The 17559-nt window shown below is 41.6% G+C and overlaps 5 protein-coding genes across 5 annotated transcripts; 3 read left to right on the top strand and 2 right to left on the bottom strand.

The window, feature by feature from the left end:
- Nucleotides 1–159: 159 nt before the first annotated feature.
- On the top strand, nucleotides 160–2846 carry LOC129593758 (uncharacterized). The gene is made up of 5 exons (XM_055490216.1): nucleotides 160–404; nucleotides 476–565; nucleotides 1678–1832; nucleotides 2018–2146; nucleotides 2494–2846. The coding sequence occupies exons 1-5, from the start codon at nucleotides 329–331 to the stop codon at nucleotides 2614–2616; spliced, it is 573 nt and encodes a 190-aa protein (XP_055346191.1). The 5' UTR covers nucleotides 160–328; the 3' UTR covers nucleotides 2617–2846.
- A 2602-nt stretch (nucleotides 2847–5448) lies between these two features.
- Nucleotides 5449–11623, top strand: LOC129593719 (uncharacterized). Its single transcript, XM_055490165.1, has 11 exons — nucleotides 5449–5849; nucleotides 6346–6753; nucleotides 7427–7693; nucleotides 7986–8264; nucleotides 9061–9137; nucleotides 9448–9546; nucleotides 9762–9797; nucleotides 10039–10394; nucleotides 10549–10699; nucleotides 10761–10929; nucleotides 11160–11623. Exons 1-11 carry the CDS (start codon nucleotides 5741–5743, stop codon nucleotides 11414–11416), a joined length of 2208 nt encoding a protein of 735 aa, XP_055346140.1. The 5' UTR covers nucleotides 5449–5740; the 3' UTR covers nucleotides 11417–11623.
- A 587-nt stretch (nucleotides 11624–12210) lies between these two features.
- On the top strand, nucleotides 12211–13859 carry LOC129593726 (ornithine decarboxylase-like). Its single transcript, XM_055490176.1, has 2 exons — nucleotides 12211–12594; nucleotides 12679–13859. The coding sequence occupies exons 1-2, from the start codon at nucleotides 12390–12392 to the stop codon at nucleotides 13728–13730; spliced, it is 1257 nt and encodes a 418-aa protein (XP_055346151.1). The 5' UTR covers nucleotides 12211–12389; the 3' UTR covers nucleotides 13731–13859.
- A 201-nt stretch (nucleotides 13860–14060) lies between these two features.
- Nucleotides 14061–15282, bottom strand: LOC129593679 (UNC93-like protein MFSD11). The gene is made up of 7 exons (XM_055490118.1): nucleotides 15153–15282; nucleotides 14960–15085; nucleotides 14736–14904; nucleotides 14626–14666; nucleotides 14514–14536; nucleotides 14373–14444; nucleotides 14061–14300 (listed from the first exon to the last, which is right to left on the bottom strand). Exons 1-7 carry the CDS (start codon nucleotides 15280–15282, stop codon nucleotides 14061–14063), a joined length of 801 nt encoding a protein of 266 aa, XP_055346093.1.
- Nucleotides 15283–15891: 609 nt separating this feature from the next.
- LOC129593792 (UNC93-like protein MFSD11) lies at nucleotides 15892–17534 on the bottom strand. Its single transcript, XM_055490254.1, has 7 exons — nucleotides 17430–17534; nucleotides 17193–17222; nucleotides 17070–17121; nucleotides 16956–16993; nucleotides 16641–16683; nucleotides 15995–16145; nucleotides 15892–15931 (listed from the first exon to the last, which is right to left on the bottom strand). Exons 1-7 carry the CDS (start codon nucleotides 17532–17534, stop codon nucleotides 15892–15894), a joined length of 459 nt encoding a protein of 152 aa, XP_055346229.1.
- Nucleotides 17535–17559: the final 25 nt, after the last annotated feature.

Genomic DNA, 17559 nt, shown 5'->3' with positions numbered 1-17559 from the left:
AGACCCACTGAAATAATTTAAAACAATGGCTATAATCTTATCGGTAAAACAACACCATCGGGGCCAGTGTCAAATGGTGTACTCACATGCGATAACAACCGATTCTGGAAATTGTCGAATAATCTCCATTTGTATGTATTGCTATCAAGTTGATAAATTTTAGGACCTTTTAAGTTATCCTAAAAGTTTCCCCATAGTAATTATCGATTTCAGGCAAGGTTATATCTTGATTGTTACTTCCGTTTGTGAACTAAAGTTTTTCAAACACATAACTGGTTTGATTGAGCTCGTGGATGGATTTATACTAGTAAATACAAAGAAAAGCAAAATGAAACAATTTTTTGTCGTTATTTCGGTGGTTGCCGTGGCTTCTGCATCCTTTATTCCCAAGCGAGAACAAGGAAGTAAGTGGACATTTGTTCTGCATCCAGACCGAGTTCCTAAACCCTGCTATGCTGACTCTGGTTTCATCTAGATGCCTCGCCTGCAGCGCAGTATGATGCAGTATTAGCGGGAAATGCTATTGGTCAACAATTTCTCAATATGCTCGCTGGATTTAAGCAAGGTGAACATGTAAACTGGCAATCAACAAATACAGATACAGGTCGATCGCACCAAGTGTGGGCAGTTGAGTAAAATAATTTGAAAAATAATTCTGTAAACAATTTTGTTGTTTATTTTCATCTTTATTAGTGCAACTTTTTATTGCGGATCCAGTGATGTTAAAACTAAAATCCGTTGATGCGGCCGCAACGAGTAGGGCGGGGCTTAATAAAAGAGGGTAGGGGCCAGTTTTTTAAAGTTTATAACCGCCCCTCCCAAAAATTCAGTAGTTGATGTTTTTCTGTGAACTTTTTTGTAAACTATTGAGTGCCTTTAAAGGTATTCGATAATGGTTAGCAAAAGATTCTAGCGCGCATATTGCCCGTAGCGGGCTTAAAACAAGAGTGTCTCTCATAGACTTGTACGTTAAAAGCTACCATCCCAAGAATGTGGTTGCCTAGAGCGCGGAACACGTTGGACCAGACGTTATTGATTAAAAGAAAGTGAGAAAAGGACCACTAGGAAACCACAATATTCTTTGCCAGTTCTCACGCGCCCAGAATTTTTAAAAAATTATTGACTGCACATGAATATTTCTTATTAAGCAGTGCGATTTTTGGAGGAAAATTGAAAGCAAAAATTCCGCTTCCGCTCCCTGCGTATTAACTTCTACCGCAGAAATATAACTAAAAAAGTTGCTCTAGAACAAGAACTATCATAAAAAAATAAGAAAAAGATTTTGTGAGTTAATGGTAGCAATGGGGAATATTTTGTTACTGCCCACACTTGGTGCGATCGACCTGTATATCAACAATAAACAATTTTTTTTAAACCGCACTGTTGATTATCTCGATTTTCTGCTAATATATTGATGATCACCCAAAATCGTTATAATAAGATACTAAACTGTAAATGTTTAAGCGTACAAAAGCAGTTCTGCGCGCAACTGGAGTAAGTTTTTATAAAATTGCATCAAAACCAAAGATAGATTCAGGAAAAAGGTTAAGCAGACACACATTTCCCTTTCGACTTTTCTCTACCACTGCATATACAAGTATACTTCGGAAGTACACGTATTTACGCGTGTAATACAACATTATACAAAATATTATGAAGCAAAATGAAATATTGCAGCACCAGCCCCAGCTCCATTGAACGTTGTCCAAACTAGGGAACTCGTTCAACAGCGCGATTTGTTGACGAATCTGATTGCATCCGCCCTGGGAGTTGAGGCGGCAACCGTGGAAAGTCTGATGGCGACTTTGAAAAAATTGATGGAATTCTATACGGTACAGGAAGACAGTATGACCTATCCTCCATTGCGAAAAATAGTATTTCTGGAATGTCAATAAAACAATAATGCGTAATTCCCAGTCCGAGCTACACAGGTTCCCTAGAAGTACGGTTATCAGATTATTGATTTAATAGTTAGTTGCTTACATATGTAATCTGATATGATCACTTATAACTGTAGATGGCCGAACCGTTAATTGAAGCCATTAACTTTCCGGGATTATTCGCTGGATTCCTGCAAGCTATCCTTAATCATGACATCACTCAGTGGCTGATCTACGAAGTGGCCCCAGCCACCCTCCCACCGGAAGTAAGGCCACCGTAACTAAATATATAAAAATTACAATACAATTTATTACCTTACTATTTATATTCACCTCAAATTGCTGCACCCATCAAAAATTTACGATAAAACTTTGTTATTATTATAAAAGAAAAACGTATGCATAACGAGTATCGTGCGCAGCATGATTAAATTAAGCCCAGCTGCATTATTAAATATTTTCAAATAAGCATAATACAGTTGCGAATCCGGCAACCGTGGTGATGTAGTTTTAAGAAGAGTGACTGATGAATGTTTTTAAAAATCACTTGTCCCATTTCGGTACGTGCAGCAATCTATAGAATGGTTCCTGCAACAAACGTTTAATTTGACAGGCCATTACGTCCCTGAACAACGTTCTTGGAGCATATTTTGGTCCCAGACCACCTGTTGCCCGCTCAGCTGTTGACCCGGAAGCCGTTCACAATCTGCTTAAATCTATACAGTTTCCTCTGTAAAGCGGTGCCTTGGTTAAGAAAACCCACATCTGGGAGTACAGTACATTGTGTACAACAGTAACAACACGCTTTTATACAGATAATTATGTTATTGATGTGGGAATATTTTTCTACGAGCTCATTGTTAATGTTCTGATTCATATATAAACTGGTGTGCCTGTGAAAAAATCGGTTAATTACACATTTATGAGTTTTACCGCCAACAATAGGAGAACTAGTAATATAAATATCGAAATTAATTTTAGTACTACGGTGTCTGGTAGTAGCTGCGCGCCGAAATGGTCGTTTTCTTCCTGCCAACAACACGTTCCAGATCATTAGCTTCGCATTAAAATACATATTGCGCGGTCAAGTTCAGTGTTTAATCGAGACAAATTAATCACATTCACACCATTACATAATCAGTAGTCCGACTTGTTACAGCAATATTAAGAACTGCGCGCATTATTCATAAATCATAGATACAATTTGGAAACATTCGATTGTTTATTCGTGCTTGTGAGGATCGTCTCCATTTCACGCTTTTGTATAATATCTATATGCGATCATAATGATCTATGGAAGCTGCTCTTTGAGTGTGGTCGGCGTGGGAATTGGCAGTCGCTGATATTGCTACTCTGTTATTTAAAAGTATAACATGCACAATCGCCGCAGGATACCGAAATTTACTCGTTTCCATTGCACACATCTACAAACGCATGTTTACTTACGATATAAATGTAGCTTCTTTACTTATGCGCGATATAAATCTGGCTTCAGTACATGAAATTTATTTTACAGCATCGAAACTTGAATGAACATTTTGAATTAGCTCTAAAAGCAATACCGAGCAGTTCTGCCTACCAATTTGCCTATTATTTTTTAAATTTTGTTTTCATACTCTTATTTTCGAAAACATGCAATTCGGTGCAGCAAAATATCTCATTTTAATTTGGTTATTTATTAATTTGTTTATACGTAGAGCCGCAAGTAATATAAAAAACACTCAACTTCTAATGGATCGTAATTTGTAAATAAAAACATACACTCTTGGTTAATGTTTTTTATCTCTGTGGTGATTGCTGCGAGATTGCCCGTAAAACAGCAGGTGAAAAACGTTTTACGGCTTCTTCAAACGATATCAACGCGGTACAATAGCAGTAATTATATTCGCATGTGCAAATTGAACAAGGTCATACATCATACACATGTCAACAATCCGACCACGGCACAATCACAAAAACCACAAATGTTTGAAATTGCGCTGCATGTCGCTCACAAAGTACTGCTCAAATATTACACTACGCTATTTTCTAAAATTAAATATTATTATTGCAATCGGATACCAACAAAAAATGCAGCGAATCTGCGCTGCAGTTCTACATTTTGTAAATAATTTTCTTAACGATGTTAGCAACAAACTGAGAAGTATACTCATAACTAATTTATTATCATAATGGTTTCAGCAATGTTGTGAAAAAGTGACCTCGAGAAGGAAACGTATGTTAAGTGTAAGCCGAATCCATAACGCAATAAACATGAATCAGTGTGTGTTCTCTTTCCGCAATCTGCTGAAAGCGAGGCAAGAAAACATGGCAAATGTTGATGGATTACCTAAACGTGCCGCAGCCCGCATACACAAGACTTCAAGGCAGTGATAATAAAACAACAAATCTGTTTTATTATGGACGTTGTGAAGGGCACAGCGATGTTTATTTCCGGGGAAGATGTGGTGTGTCCTTCTGCGCTACCGGCAACTCGTACAGTTTCGGTTTACACTCCACACCTCGCTTCCTAGCCGGAATATAACGTTAACATTCACTTACCCTTTTCATGACTGTGTTTTTGTTGCGACTTTCCACTATATAGCTTGGCTGGTAAAACGTATAATTACTCTCGTAGACTGTGGTCAGTCGGCTGTTAAGTTCAAAAACAGTTTAACGCATCACTAGCCGCCGCTGACCATAGATCTACAGGTACGCACACCTATTGTAAAATGAATATACGGCATGTCGTCAACTGCCACTTGTCAGTGATAATTGGGCAGGAAACGATTCTGTCAAAACCTTTCGATTTTTATTTCACGTCGGGTCTCTATAAACAGGGAAAACGCTATCTTAACAATAAATTTACAAAACGTTACAGAGCAGGTAAAAAACTAAAAGAAAGAGAGATAAATAAGTTAAAGGAAAATCCTTAAAAGCAGAGCTGCAAACTGCAAAGTTTAAGAAGGGAAGAAAACGTAACGCTGTTAGTCAGATGTACGAGTACATATGTTTTTTCGCATGTTTAAATCAACAGTGGGGGTCAATCAACAGTCTTTTTCTTATCGATGATAGTTAAATACTTTGCAGTATTTAGGCAATTAAAAACCTATTAGTTAACCATCTAATACACTTTTCCTTAATGATTTTCCTCAGTGATTTCAACACCCAAGCAGCACAGGATGTAAAGTATCCTCATAGAGTATCATGGTTGTGCATGGTCTCCGGAGCCTGCACATCAGCATATGCAGCATGGATTGCGAAAAAAAGCGGGCGGGTAAATTGGTCAGTCTATACGAGTATCATTCGTGTATAATTTACAGGTCGTACATGCCCAGTTGCGAATCTCACAATCAGTTGAATGGCCTTGGTTGCGCTGGCCATTGGCGCCTGCACTCTCACTCTCTCACTCTTCTCACCCTCGCGAGGTCCCCTTGCACCGACTGCACTGATCTAATTGGCTGGGTGACGTACGCAGCGTCTGTACGTACGTTCCGCTCAGATGCACCTGTTGGCCAACGTACGCTCACCACGTACACATAGAATGTCGCAGGTTATCCGAAGTCCCGGCTTAAAGATGGTCTTCATTTCCGAGGTGTGCGTTCAGTCGGGCAGGTTACAGCTTGAGCGTTGCGGAGGGTTACCACACTACTTTGTGTTTGAGTTCCGTTAAGCTTTTGTGGTAACTTCAACTTGTAATGGTACTCAGAATCTTTGTTTTGTGAGTGATTATTCCAAATTGACATTGTTATTCTTGGACTACGCAACGGCTCCGTAGGCCGCGACTGCATTTCCATAGTGCGGCTGTTCTGAAATTCTGTTGGATTTTATTTGGCACCACTGCAACAGCTGCTTTCCACCGGAACTGCATCCGAGCCACCATGCGGGAGCGGACGGTGGTCGTATCGGCTTCCTTTGCCCTGTCTATTGCCGTTGTGTGCCAATTGTCCAGAGTAGTCAGTGCTCAATCCACTAACAATAATGTATCCGGTAAGCGCGCTAGCCACAAGTGTTTGTCGTGCTTCAGTGTAATCCCATTCAGTGCAAAGATGAATTAAGCAGGTCAGGCAATTTTGTAGATTTTTTTGCGGCTTGGAAGTAAAAGAAAATAAATTTTAAAAAATAAATTTTTTTTCTGCCATATACGTATTAGGCACACTTTGACATTTAAATTTGACATTTACGTGACTTTATTTTCAGAAATCATTACACTACCATCCCATCCGTATCAGAATACAAATATCAGTGCCACAAAAGCTATACTTTCCATACCATAGAAGTAGTGCTACTGAACGAGTAGCAAAAGAAAATTGCCTAACTTGTTTTTTGCGCTTCCGTACACACATACTTCCATATTATATGCAACATGAAAATATTAATACTTCCAGGATCTGACATGGTACACATAATGCAGTTATTTTGTACGCTGTTTACTCTGTACGTATACAGATATGTTGTTAACGTAGACAGTTTTTTCACATCATAGCCATCGCCGTATCCCTTCCCGCCCCCACGCCCACCCTACCCGACACACAGAACCGCACGGATGAGCCCCTAGACGAGATGAACAGCATTGGCAAACTGCCCTTTCTCAACTGCACCGGCCTGATCGCGTTCGAACGGACACTGGACAGCGCTGTGTCACCGGCCATGATCTTAAACGAAGCCAATCGCACCCAGACGACACTGGCCGGCGGACTGAGTAATCGCTCCACAGAGTTGACCTTTCCCTGTAATCGGCAGTGCAGCAATGCTGAGCACTGCGTGGCCTACATCACTGACTACAACAAGGCCAAGTGTCTGCTGCTGTATCAGCGGCCCAAACAGTCCAGGGCGGAACTGACGGCCTTGGCGGGATTTGCCTATTATGAGAAGATTTGTCTCAATGCACCCGGTAAGGACATACAGTAGACAAGTCAGTAATAACCGTAATTCAGTTGCGGTAAATTTCGGCAATGACAAGACTTTTTGCCGTTTAATTTGGTACTACAGATGGTTTCAAATTATTTATTTTATGCTGTGCCGGTAAAAATTTTGGTTTGGGTTTTCCTTTTGTAACATTAATAGTGATATCGTGAAATACGTGCTGCATATACTGAAATCCTATAAAATGTATTTCTTAATTTGTTTTCAAGCGGAATGATTGTTCATTTTTCCAGTTGCTTAATTGTTGTCACTACATTTATTCAGTGGCAGCTATAAATTTGATAATAAACATAGAGTAGTCGGTTTACAGCACGAGTACTTATAAGATATTGTAACATACAGTGTCTATGTTACAGTACCATGTATTGTATTGTAGTACGACAGAGGCACATTAAATAAATTTTTATGTCCTCCATAGTTCAGTGCAGTGTAAAGTGTTTAAGCTCCCGCTGGGTAGTTACTGAATTTTCTCTGCCTGAAATATGGATCACGAAGTATAAAGTAATAAGCTCATCGATAATTTCGATTCCGTTTTTAACAGGCAGTAGTAACCTATTATGCGTTATCGAATTTCGATTAGTTTTTAATTTATGCATTCTGGCGAGTGATAAAAATTTGAGTAATTTTCTCCTTTAATGCAGGATTACAATGCAAGAAGGAGTGGGCGTTCGAGCGTGTGGTGGGCATGGAGCTGGTCAACAATGACGACCTGGTGCTGCACAGTGTGGCCAATCGGATGGACTGTATGAGTGCCTGCCTGCAGGAGCAGTCGTTTGTGTGTCGCTCAGCGGAGTACCACTATCAGACATCCGAATGCCGGCTCAGTCGGCATAGTCGCCGCACCCTACCGCAGGCCTTCCACCCCGCCCAGGATCAGGTGGACTACCTGGAGAATCAGTGTGCACCCGGTGAGAACTGCTTATCCGTTATGAGCGCTCAAGGAGCATTTGAAGAACGGTAGAAACATTAATACTCGTAGTTACAGCAGTGTTCTTCGCACATTAAAGTAAGCAAATAAAGGCATGACGAGGTTGGTGTCGTTAAACTAAGGAAGAATGATTTTTTTTAATAAATTAAATTCACTGCGCTGTGACTAGTGTATTTCGGAACAAAACTTTATGAGATGCATGAGACATACTCGTACATTTGCTAACTCTTTAATCAGTGTAAAAAAAGTTAATAAGCCTTGGTTTGTTTTAGAGCCAAATCTGTGTGAATTCCGAGCTGTCGAAGAGAATTTGTTTTCGGTGGAAACGGAACTGGATAATACGACCAGTATCAAAGAATGCGAAACATATTGCCACCAAGAAGAGAATTTTGTCTGCCGAGCATACCGATATGATGAGGACACTAAGACCTGCGTGCTGAGTGCAGATGATCGTATTAGCCTGATCAATGCAAACAACGATCTACAGCAAACCCGTTCGGCGCAGGATAAAAGTCTGACAGGTTTCATGGAACGTGGGGATTGTGTTGATGGTAAGGAAACCGCATAATATCACCTGTACACATATTATTGGAAAAACAGCTGTTCTAGCATGCAGATCACGCGTGTTTTTTAAGTAGCAAGTAGTAGTTTCTTGTTTTTTTTGCGTCCTTTTCTTTCTTTTTGCGTATTTATTTCTAATTACTGATTACTATTTAGTTTTTTTTTTGTTTTAACACATCATTAGAATTTACCACAGTAACCTTGAAAACAGCAACACGTAATATTCATAAGAATTATCTTTTTTCCACTGATCCAGTTGATGCAATTTCGTTCTGTTTAACTAATGATCTGCGGGATACAAAAACTTTTCGGCGGCATACAAGACCATGCACATCGATAAAGAAGTTGATCTAGATATTTTTTCCATCGAAAGCATATAAACGAGCAATAAATTACGCGTTACCTTTGGCGCGCCCGTTACTCCCTGCCCAGTCTGTTCAGGCGAATTTACAGCAGTACCAGTGAGCAACAGAAGCTGAAGAGCGTTTGTGGCGCATTTACGGATGATCACCGGCGCGTTACGTTGAGTGACCCGGCGGGCACATCTCTCGCTTACAGCGCTTAGCCGGCGCTAATTTCCGGTCTCCGGCATATATAGTGGCATGCACCTACAGCTGACCGCTTGACTGCCATCGGTGTGATCGCTGCAGTCCTGACCGCAGGCTGGACATGCTCTGCCGGCTGGCGTGATTGCGAGAGAGTGCTGCGCGCCAGTGTATTCATGGGTAGTTAAGATACACTGCCAATTAACGCTGCTAGCTAATTGTCTGTTGTGTTTTATAACAGTCAGCATGAGCTGCGGTCCCAACTCCATGACGGCCATTCTCAAGCTCAATCGGCCATTCAACGGTCGATTTTATCCGGTAAGTACACTGACAAAACAACTGATGACTAATTACATAGTAGCTAACTTTACGAAACGGATCGTAACTTCACCTCCTTAAACAAAGGTCAAAGTAATCTCACCAAGCCATAGATTTTCCACAAATGCAGTTATATGTTTATTTATGTAAACGCTGTCTAAAAAAACACTGCCTAAAATTCACGATATTACAATGTACAATGCATAGTGATTATATCAATTTATAAAATTGTTTGCGACCGTTAAATTTGGATATAGTAGATCGTTTTTGAAATGTCATTATAATGCCCATGTTTGATCTCCTTTTCCAGGCGGATAAACCAAATCTGTGTGTCGTGGTCGGGAACAATGACTTCCAAGTGGAACTAACTATGCAACTGGAAGGCAACGAGTGTGGAAGCAAAAGTCTGGTACGCAATTGCGAGTAATCTTCTCTTAAAATAGTGATGATTGGCCATACACTTGACACGAAACTGTTTCAGTAAAGTTATTACTTTATGAAATGTGCAGCACATGCGGCACGTTTTAAACTTTGCCTAACTCTGAATTATTTGCTATCCGCAGCCCATGAAGCGTACTTTATTGACTGGCAATGACCTTCGCTGTTTTTGCTTTTCACATGTAGGGTAACGGAACCTTTGTCAATGACGTCGTCGTTCAGGTATGTGTAAGACTGTATCTGTACATTCTGTTCGCAGCACTTTTTTGGGGTACTTTATTCGACAATTTGGAAATCGAGAAAAGTGGTAAAATTCTTTAAAAAAAGTCTGTCTTACACATAATAGCTCTAGCTGTAGTTCGTTCAATGGTTTCTCTTTAATGTTGCGTTAGCTCCCTTAATTAAAAGACTATGCCGGCCAAAACAACATAAGTTTCTGCTTTTATCTCTCCTCATTTTTTAGATGCATCCGATCGTTCTACGCGACAGTGATCGGCGCATCCGAATTGCCTGCGACTACCCGGCATCCAAAGTAACTCTCATCCAGGACCTGACCGTTGAGGGTGTACCACCCCGTTTCATGGACCCAAACCACTCCAACGTCACCCAGACCGTCTCGGGGGTAGCGGCGCTGCCAAAAGTCCGCCTTCAGATCCGCAACGGTTCGGGAAAGGAGGTGCAGGGCGCCCAGTTGGGGGATCCGCTGATTCTGTCAATTGACATGCTCGACGAGGCCAGTGCTTTTGGGATATCAGCCAGCGATCTGGTGGCAATGAGCGGAGCGGGTGATGAGACGCTGCAGCTGGTCGACGGAAGAGGGTATATCAGATGAAAAGTTGTTAATAACTAAAATCGTTGTACTTAAAAAATTGGTATGGAATGTTTCACATGCATATCGGGCTTTCCCAATTAATTCAGGATTCACCAGAGCTTTACTGAATTTCAAAACATGGTGAACACAGCTACTTTTCAGATGTCCCGTAGAGCCAAGCATCTTTCCCGCAATGGCCAAAATTAAAGATGACCACTCATTAACCTCTCGATTCGCCGCTTTCAAATTCGCATCTGATTCCATCGTAAAGTTCCGCGTTACCGTGTCTTTCTGCTTGGACAAGTGTCCATTGGTACATTGAACTTTCGTAAGAGACTGCAAGGTAACATAATTATCTGTGCATTTGATTGCAGCCTGACTGTTCCGGCGCTGCTAGTCTTCTTCGTAAACGTCGATCGGCGCCCAATAACGCCACTTCCGTGGAAGATCGCGAACTGACCATGGAGTTGGCTATTCTAGTGGATACCGAGAATAACAGGGCACCCACTATTGGCAAAGACGGCGTTGTTAATGAAGCCCAGTGTAAGTTAAACTTAGTCAAGATACGATATAAATACGAAGTACTAATAATTTTGCTAATTACATATATCATTAGCGTTGGTACAATCCACGAAGAATATCTTGCTATCGATTTATTCTTCAAATAACAGAAAAGTGTCTGCAGAACAAACTCAGCTCTTTATAGATTATTTAAATAATATTTTTATGGCCTATATTAATATAATTTATTTCAACTTTGGATATCCTTGTAGTACCACCAAGCCGGTCGCTAGTGTGCACCAAGACCGCCCTTGTATGGGCGTTAGGGATAACAGCCGCCATAATCCAAGTGGCCACACTGTCCTGCTGTTTAGCCTTTATTGCCATGTACCGGCGTCTTAAGCGGCAGAAAGGCAACTACTTCGAGCCGCCCTCCACCGCCAGCCAGACCATGGCATGGAGCGGTTCCTCCCAGTCATCCAGCTCCTCAACGGTCAACAATCCCGATGTATATCGTTTGTATAAATAGATCTGTTTTCTCTTGTTTTTCTGACGTTTTGGTTTTGTTGTTGAAGTATACTCGTTAAATAGTGTGTACCAGTTAATGCAATGATTATTATTGTCGTTCTTGTTTTGTTCCCATGTTGCACTTGATCATTTTACATTGCTTGCGATAAGTTCCACTTCCTCGATAATTGTGTGATATTAATTAACGGACACCGGCATTAAATGGCATTCGGAAAAATAATATGTTATTTGTCTACAAAGAAAGCTGGTAGTTTCACAAACCTTCACACTGAACGCAACTACCGTATGTGCGCCGCAATCGCAATTTATGTTGGACGTATTACAATATCAATTTTCGTGCATATAATTTACTGTGCAAATCAAAGCTTGTAATATTTTGCTTAAACCCTTAAAACCGTTGAAACTTTTAAAACTAAAAAATTAACCATCCTTCAACTTTCAAGTACCTGCAATGCAGTTTGTTGTGTTGTCTGCGATGTCCTCGAAAATCTGTTTAATTCCATACTCATATGAAAGTTTTATGTGATTATGCTGTATTACTGTTACCATAATAAGTACGCAGCCGCAAATAAATGTAGTTATAATGACAGCAACGTTTGCTACGGCATTAATGAAGTCGTACAATCTGCGTACAATTGGTGTTTTTCTTATCTAGAAAAATTGTGGCCGCAATACAATCGAAGTCTGATAACACGTCAAATGTCCCATTCACCGGCGATTATCATTGGCCTTACGTTCCTGGTACACGAAAAGATGCATCACACGAATAACGTGACTGACAAAGTCTCATTTGCGTTCGTCGGCGGTGAGCATATATAAAAAGAAGAACGCCATCCAGTTTGCACAGCGGTCATTGTTACAAACGATTTTACTTACACCACGAATATCGTTTGTGGTTGCTCCGGCTGCGGTGTTGTTTGAAGTGTATTGGAGTTCGACTTAATAAAAACATTACAGTAAATATTGATACCAAAATGACGCTGAGCGATTTTACCAAGTCTTCACTTGAAATTGCCGTTACCGACGAGAAAGTCACCCGAAATACGATTATCCGGGCTGCGTTAACCAAGAAATGGATGCAATTCTCAGATGATGCATTCTTTATTCTCGATCTTAACAGAATCATTGACATTGTTAGGAGGTGGCAACGCAATCTACCCCGCGTCGGTCTCCACTACGGTACGCCGGCTAAATAGGTCATTCATAACTTATAACCAAAGCACACCGAAGTTTTAAACTAATTCTACCTGAATCCTATTGCAGCCGTCAAATGTGACTCGAGCCCGCTAATTCTCCGTGCCCTGGCCGCACTGGGCTGTGGTTTCGACGTCGCCACCCGCTCCGAAATCGACCGGACCCTAATTCACGTGGTCAACCCGGGCCGTCTCGTCTACTCTAACACCTGCAAATCCGTCTCCAATATACTTCATGCCGCCCAGCACAACGTCCGCCTCACCGTCTTCGACAGCGCCGACGAACTCCTCAAACTCAAAACCTACCACCCCACCGCCCAGCTGATGGTGCGTCTGCGCTACAACAACCCGCACGTTGACGCTAAAGGTCAAATGCACGGCCGTTTTGGCGTGTACGAAGCCACCGCCAAATCTCTCATCCAGAAAGCGTGGGACCTAGGTCTCAACGTGGTAGGCGTGGCCTTCCACGTCGGAGTCGGAGTCAACGGCGAAGCCACCGCCCACATCGGGGCCATCGAAAAGGCCAAGGAACTCTTTGAATTTGCACAAAACAACGTTCGACCGTTCTCCATCCTAGACATTGGCGGAGGATTCCGCGGCGACTGGAGTAACGCACGATTGACCTTTGAAGAATTCTGTCATGACCTGGGCAGTGCCTTAGACACCCACTTTCCCCCGGCGTCGGGCGTGCGCCTGATCGCCGAACCCGGCCAGCTGATTATGACCACGGCGCAGTCGCTGTTTCTGCCGGTGATCGGAGTGAAAACAGTGAAAGAGGAACAGCGCCAACCGGGTTATGTGCTGGCTGATGGTGTCTACGGTGCATGCCGACCCATTGATATCTTCAAACCCAAACTGAAGATGCGCGTGCATCCCTTAGACGAACCGTCGTTCGACGTAACTGAGCAGCCCTGTCAGCCGTCGACTTTATATGGACCGACATGCAGTCCGGAAGATATCATAGCCCAGGATCTCGCCCTGCCAACACTGAGCACCGGAACGTGGTTGGAAATTCAGAATATGGGCAGCTACGCCAAAGAATTGTCATCAAATTTCAATGGTGTTCCCACAGCTAGTACCGTTGTCTGTATATCTGAAGACGACCTACATCTCCTGAAGTAGTCCGAAGTTGCGTGAAATCGTCCGTACGTTCTTGCTTTTATGTAGTTCTTGTGCAAACCAAACTTAATTATTGATATTGTACATAAGTTGTTAGTACAATATCTGCTCAATAAAGTCGGGCAATCATTCGTACAATATGATTTATGAGCGCTAATAATAATAGGATGTTCATATTTCGATCTTCATGAAAACACTGCTGTAAATGACTCTGATAGAACACATCACAAATAATTATAACTTCAATGACTTCAAGAAATGCAGAACCTAATTACTACAGCATTTACCAGGCTACAGCAACACCGCCAACACATTCCATAACACTCAGAAGTGTTAAACTTTTGTTTCCGTTAAATCCAGATCGCAGACGGAAGTGGCAACCGTTCCTTCAGATAACTGGGAGGCCACCGAAGCACACTTAGACATGTGCGCTTTCACTTCGTCCGACACTGCCTTCCATTCCACAATGCAGAAACCAAATTGTCCTGCGACACCGGCCACCACGAGAATCGCTAGCTGATAGGGTAGAGTTAAGCATGTTGAATACGCAAAGGAGATTAGGTTCCCAATCGCCTACGACGGATACCGGCACTTGTGCAGTTGGTAACAGTAGTGTTGCGTGCAAGCTGAAAAGCGCTATATTACCTGATACCCTTGAAAAACAGCGAATGCCGCCACAGGATTGTGTGGATGCAGTGTATCCAGTAACGAGAAAAGCTACAAGAGCAAAACTTTTCGGTTCTACACTGCTTACAATTAAGCAACCTATCGCCTTATTGGTGCTACCGGATTGTTCCAACCGGCGTCGCCTACGAGGAGAATATTTTAAATCACAGGTAAGTGCAACATCTCCAAAAATGCTGCGATTTTTCTGAAAAACATTCGTGCCAATACGTACCGAATCCGAGAAGAAACGAGCAAATCATGGCAAGGGAGGAGCTAGCGTAAAATAAAACAGTAAGCCCGTCATCGATCAACAATTGTACATAGAATATGGTGCTTACGTACTCTATGGCAAAGTAGGAACGCTTGTCGGTTTCCTCCAGAGAAGCCGTGTCGGGTAGCGTTACAAAGGCAAGATAGAAAGCAGCAAAATGAAGCAATAAAGCTATCAACGTTCCCAAATCGCGGCCACGTTTGCGAAACCAGTTGGCAGACAAACCGTATATAAATCCCCCTGCGAAGCAAAAAGCTGAAGTTTTTTCAAGTATCAGTGTCATTGTATCTGTTACCGGCGATTTGTCCAGCACCGACCACCATTCCATTTAGACCAACCAGTCGCTCTCGTTCGGTGCCAAAACGCAGTGTATAGCCCAGTGCCGTTCCATAAACATTCATCCAAAAGGTCATTTCCATTCCTGTTCAATTTAAGTATGAAATACGTTTATCGCCTTACTTGGAACATTCGACGTAAGTTTCTCTTACCCATGTACACAAACATGGGAGAAAGAAGAAGCATAGGCTTTGAAAGTGCCATCTTTAACTCATCATCTGCAACAATGTTGCACCCGCTACAACGTAAATAAATAGTTAAACGGAACGTCCTGGTTCTCATTAGCTGGGAATGAATTTCCGTGGTTTATGACACTGTGACAAATTTTTCTACCGTGGTCACTTCGAATTCAAACCAAAAAATGGGCTACAGGCAGGTCTACGAGTAATCTGCTAATGACTCTTGGTCGGAAATAAAATATTTGCACATGTCCTTATTTACTTACCTATTATTCGGCGAAATATGGATACAGCGGTAACAGCTATTGACTCGCGCCTAGAGATTCATAACAACAGCGACATACAAACGTGGTAATACATTAGCATTTCAAATCTGCTTTATCAGCAAAACCATGTCTTCGCAAACTGAATATTTAGAATCTTTCTTCCTCCTGACCTTGAGTCAGCGGTTCGCTTTGTCACGCTAATAATAAAGAACCAGGGATGGCGAAGCATAGCCAGTGCCAGGATACCCAGTGCCGAGGAAGGCAGCAGAATGGCGAAAAATATTGTACGGACTTTATTCATATCGGCAAAAAGACTGGTGAGAGTGTAAAAGCAGACAATCCAGCAAACTGATCTGTAATCAAACAACCGTAATAATTAGATTGATTGTTACTTGTTACTCTATAAGTAGTAACGTTTTGATATAATGACTAATGTGTATGTCCCGCTACCCGCAATGAAATATAACCCAAAATATTCCAGTATTTCTGCAAACAGAAAATATTCAGTATTACCACTAACAAATGTTCAAAAACTGCTGCTGCTGTTACCTTCCGATTGTTTCCTTGGTGGAATTCACCGTGAGGAAATAGCTGTAAACCGTCCATAAAATGCCACTCCCAAGACCTTGGGTCATGGCTGACAAGTATAATGTGATTTCCAGTGGCCGGAAATAGGCGGATAGGGAAAGTGTCAAGAGCGCTATAAATTACGTAAACTCGTAGTACGTTCATGGTTCCAGTTTCTCTACAAACGCTCTTAAACTGACTGGTGTAGTTAGGCAGTCGTATGACCTTGTGTGGAGCAGTGTAAAACGTGCAGTTTATTATGCGAACATTAACATTAACTGCAAGGCAGATAACAAAAACAATCAACCAGAATTTAGAACTCAACTTAAAAAACATCAGCTGCACAACAACAATGACATTCCCGAACAGGACAAAAATTACTGAATTTCTGGTCTGTTTTTCTCAAAACCTAACATCAATAAACAGAAATCTTTTTCACAGCATGTGTGTTGTTTCCAGTTGTTATTTTGGTGCGATTTTGTCTTCGTTAACTTCGTTGTCACCATTAAATCATCTTATGACTTCTTTGCTTTCACATAAAGCGTTGACTTAGTAGATGTCAACCCTAATTTTGTAAGTCAAGTCCAGTTATTCTCTTCAGCCCAACACCACTGCAAATCCACCTTACCGGCTCCCACAACGATCAGGAGTTTCGATCCAAAGATTGCTGCCTGTTCAAATGAAGAACAGCTTCCTTATGCGTGACTGAGGTTGTATAAAAGGTTCATAAGTAATTTATAAAATCCGGCTGATATTAACAATCATTGCTGACGGTGGCTGTACATTAATGGTCACGTTTTCTCATCAATGACCATTATTTATTCCGCAGAATAGTGTCCCTGTTACTTGCACAATTAATATTGAGTTTTTAATATGTATTAGCTATACTAAAACTAGTTAGCACTTTAATTTGCAGCATTTGTTACGTAATCGTGTTCCTTACCAAAGGTGGTGAGAGGGCGTACGACACTGCCAACGACGCTGTCACAACCAACTGATTAGTAATTAACCGGTGCCATTTGCGTACGGTAATACGGCGATCGAAATCAACGTTTACCAAAATTGAGGGCCAAACAAATGTAGCCCATTGTCGGTGTGCCTTGGAAGTGCTACGAAAATCCATATCGGTTTGATTATCATAGAGCCGTTCAATCAGCGAAACGCGAGAAAAATTTCTTACTGAATCTTGAACTCCGTGAAGTAATATTGTCTAAACGAAACATAGAACTCTTAGTTTTAAAACGTCCGTAATGCATAGATGACAGATACTGTACTATATTGCACATGAAAGTAATTCAGCAAACAGGGAAGAACGAGACGCGTTACATGCTGCTTCTGGAAATACAGATCGCATCACTGCACCGCCTGTCTGTGGAAATAAAATTTCGTCATAACCTGCGCAAGTGGGCTGCATTACCTCGGACAACATGCAGGCTAATAATGTTCCCATACTGAAGAAAAACCCGAAACTCAACAACACAATATTCCAAAGCTCTTTACTCTTAACGGATGATATCTGCATGATAAGTTTATGTCAATTTTCTGCA

This window comes from Paramacrobiotus metropolitanus, unplaced genomic scaffold (assembly GCF_019649055.1).
Source record: "Paramacrobiotus metropolitanus isolate TYO unplaced genomic scaffold, Prichtersi_v1.0 Parri_scaffold0000063, whole genome shotgun sequence".
NCBI classification, from domain to species: domain Eukaryota; kingdom Metazoa; phylum Tardigrada; class Eutardigrada; order Parachela; family Macrobiotidae; genus Paramacrobiotus; species Paramacrobiotus metropolitanus.
Note: the sequence above shows the minus strand (reverse complement) of the source record. Positions and strands in the feature narration are given on the sequence as shown.

What these genes read in the sequence shown, in the direction of transcription:
- LOC129593792 (XM_055490254.1), bottom strand. Translation starts at nt 17,534, where the DNA reads ATGCAGATATCATCCGTTAAGAGTAAAGAGCTTTGGAATATTGTGTTG. An exon ending in TTGTTTGGCCCTCAATTTTG is followed by an intron (nt 16,994 to 17,069) that starts GTAAACGTTGAT and finishes TGGTTGTGACAG; the next exon opens with CGTCGTTGGCAGTGTCGTAC. An exon ending in CCTGATCGTTGTGGGAGCCG is followed by an intron (nt 16,146 to 16,640) that starts GTAAGGTGGATT and finishes CGTAATTTATAG; the next exon opens with CGCTCTTGACACTTTCCCTA.
- LOC129593719 (XM_055490165.1), top strand. Translation starts at nt 5,741, where the DNA reads ATGCGGGAGCGGACGGTGGTCGTATCGGCTTCCTTTGCCCTGTCTATT. An exon ending in ACGTGGGGATTGTGTTGATG is followed by an intron (nt 8,265 to 9,060) that starts GTAAGGAAACCG and finishes GTTTTATAACAG; the next exon opens with TCAGCATGAGCTGCGGTCCC. An exon ending in TCAACGGTCGATTTTATCCG is followed by an intron (nt 9,138 to 9,447) that starts GTAAGTACACTG and finishes CTCCTTTTCCAG; the next exon opens with GCGGATAAACCAAATCTGTG.
- LOC129593726 (XM_055490176.1), top strand. Translation starts at nt 12,390, where the DNA reads ATGACGCTGAGCGATTTTACCAAGTCTTCACTTGAAATTGCCGTTACC. An exon ending in CCGCGTCGGTCTCCACTACG is followed by an intron (nt 12,595 to 12,678) that starts GTACGCCGGCTA and finishes ATCCTATTGCAG; the next exon opens with CCGTCAAATGTGACTCGAGC.
- LOC129593679 (XM_055490118.1), bottom strand. Translation starts at nt 15,282, where the DNA reads ATGAGAACCAGGACGTTCCGTTTAACTATTTATTTACGTTGTAGCGGG. An exon ending in CGTTCCTACTTTGCCATAGA is followed by an intron (nt 14,667 to 14,735) that starts GTACGTAAGCAC and finishes ATTTTACGCTAG; the next exon opens with CTCCTCCCTTGCCATGATTT. An exon ending in CTGTTTTTCAAGGGTATCAG is followed by an intron (nt 14,301 to 14,372) that starts GTAATATAGCGC and finishes TATCCGTCGTAG; the next exon opens with GCGATTGGGAACCTAATCTC.
- LOC129593758 (XM_055490216.1), top strand. Translation starts at nt 329, where the DNA reads ATGAAACAATTTTTTGTCGTTATTTCGGTGGTTGCCGTGGCTTCTGCA. An exon ending in TCCCAAGCGAGAACAAGGAA is followed by an intron (nt 405 to 475) that starts GTAAGTGGACAT and finishes GGTTTCATCTAG; the next exon opens with ATGCCTCGCCTGCAGCGCAG. An exon ending in CAGCCACCCTCCCACCGGAA is followed by an intron (nt 2,147 to 2,493) that starts GTAAGGCCACCG and finishes TTAATTTGACAG; the next exon opens with GCCATTACGTCCCTGAACAA.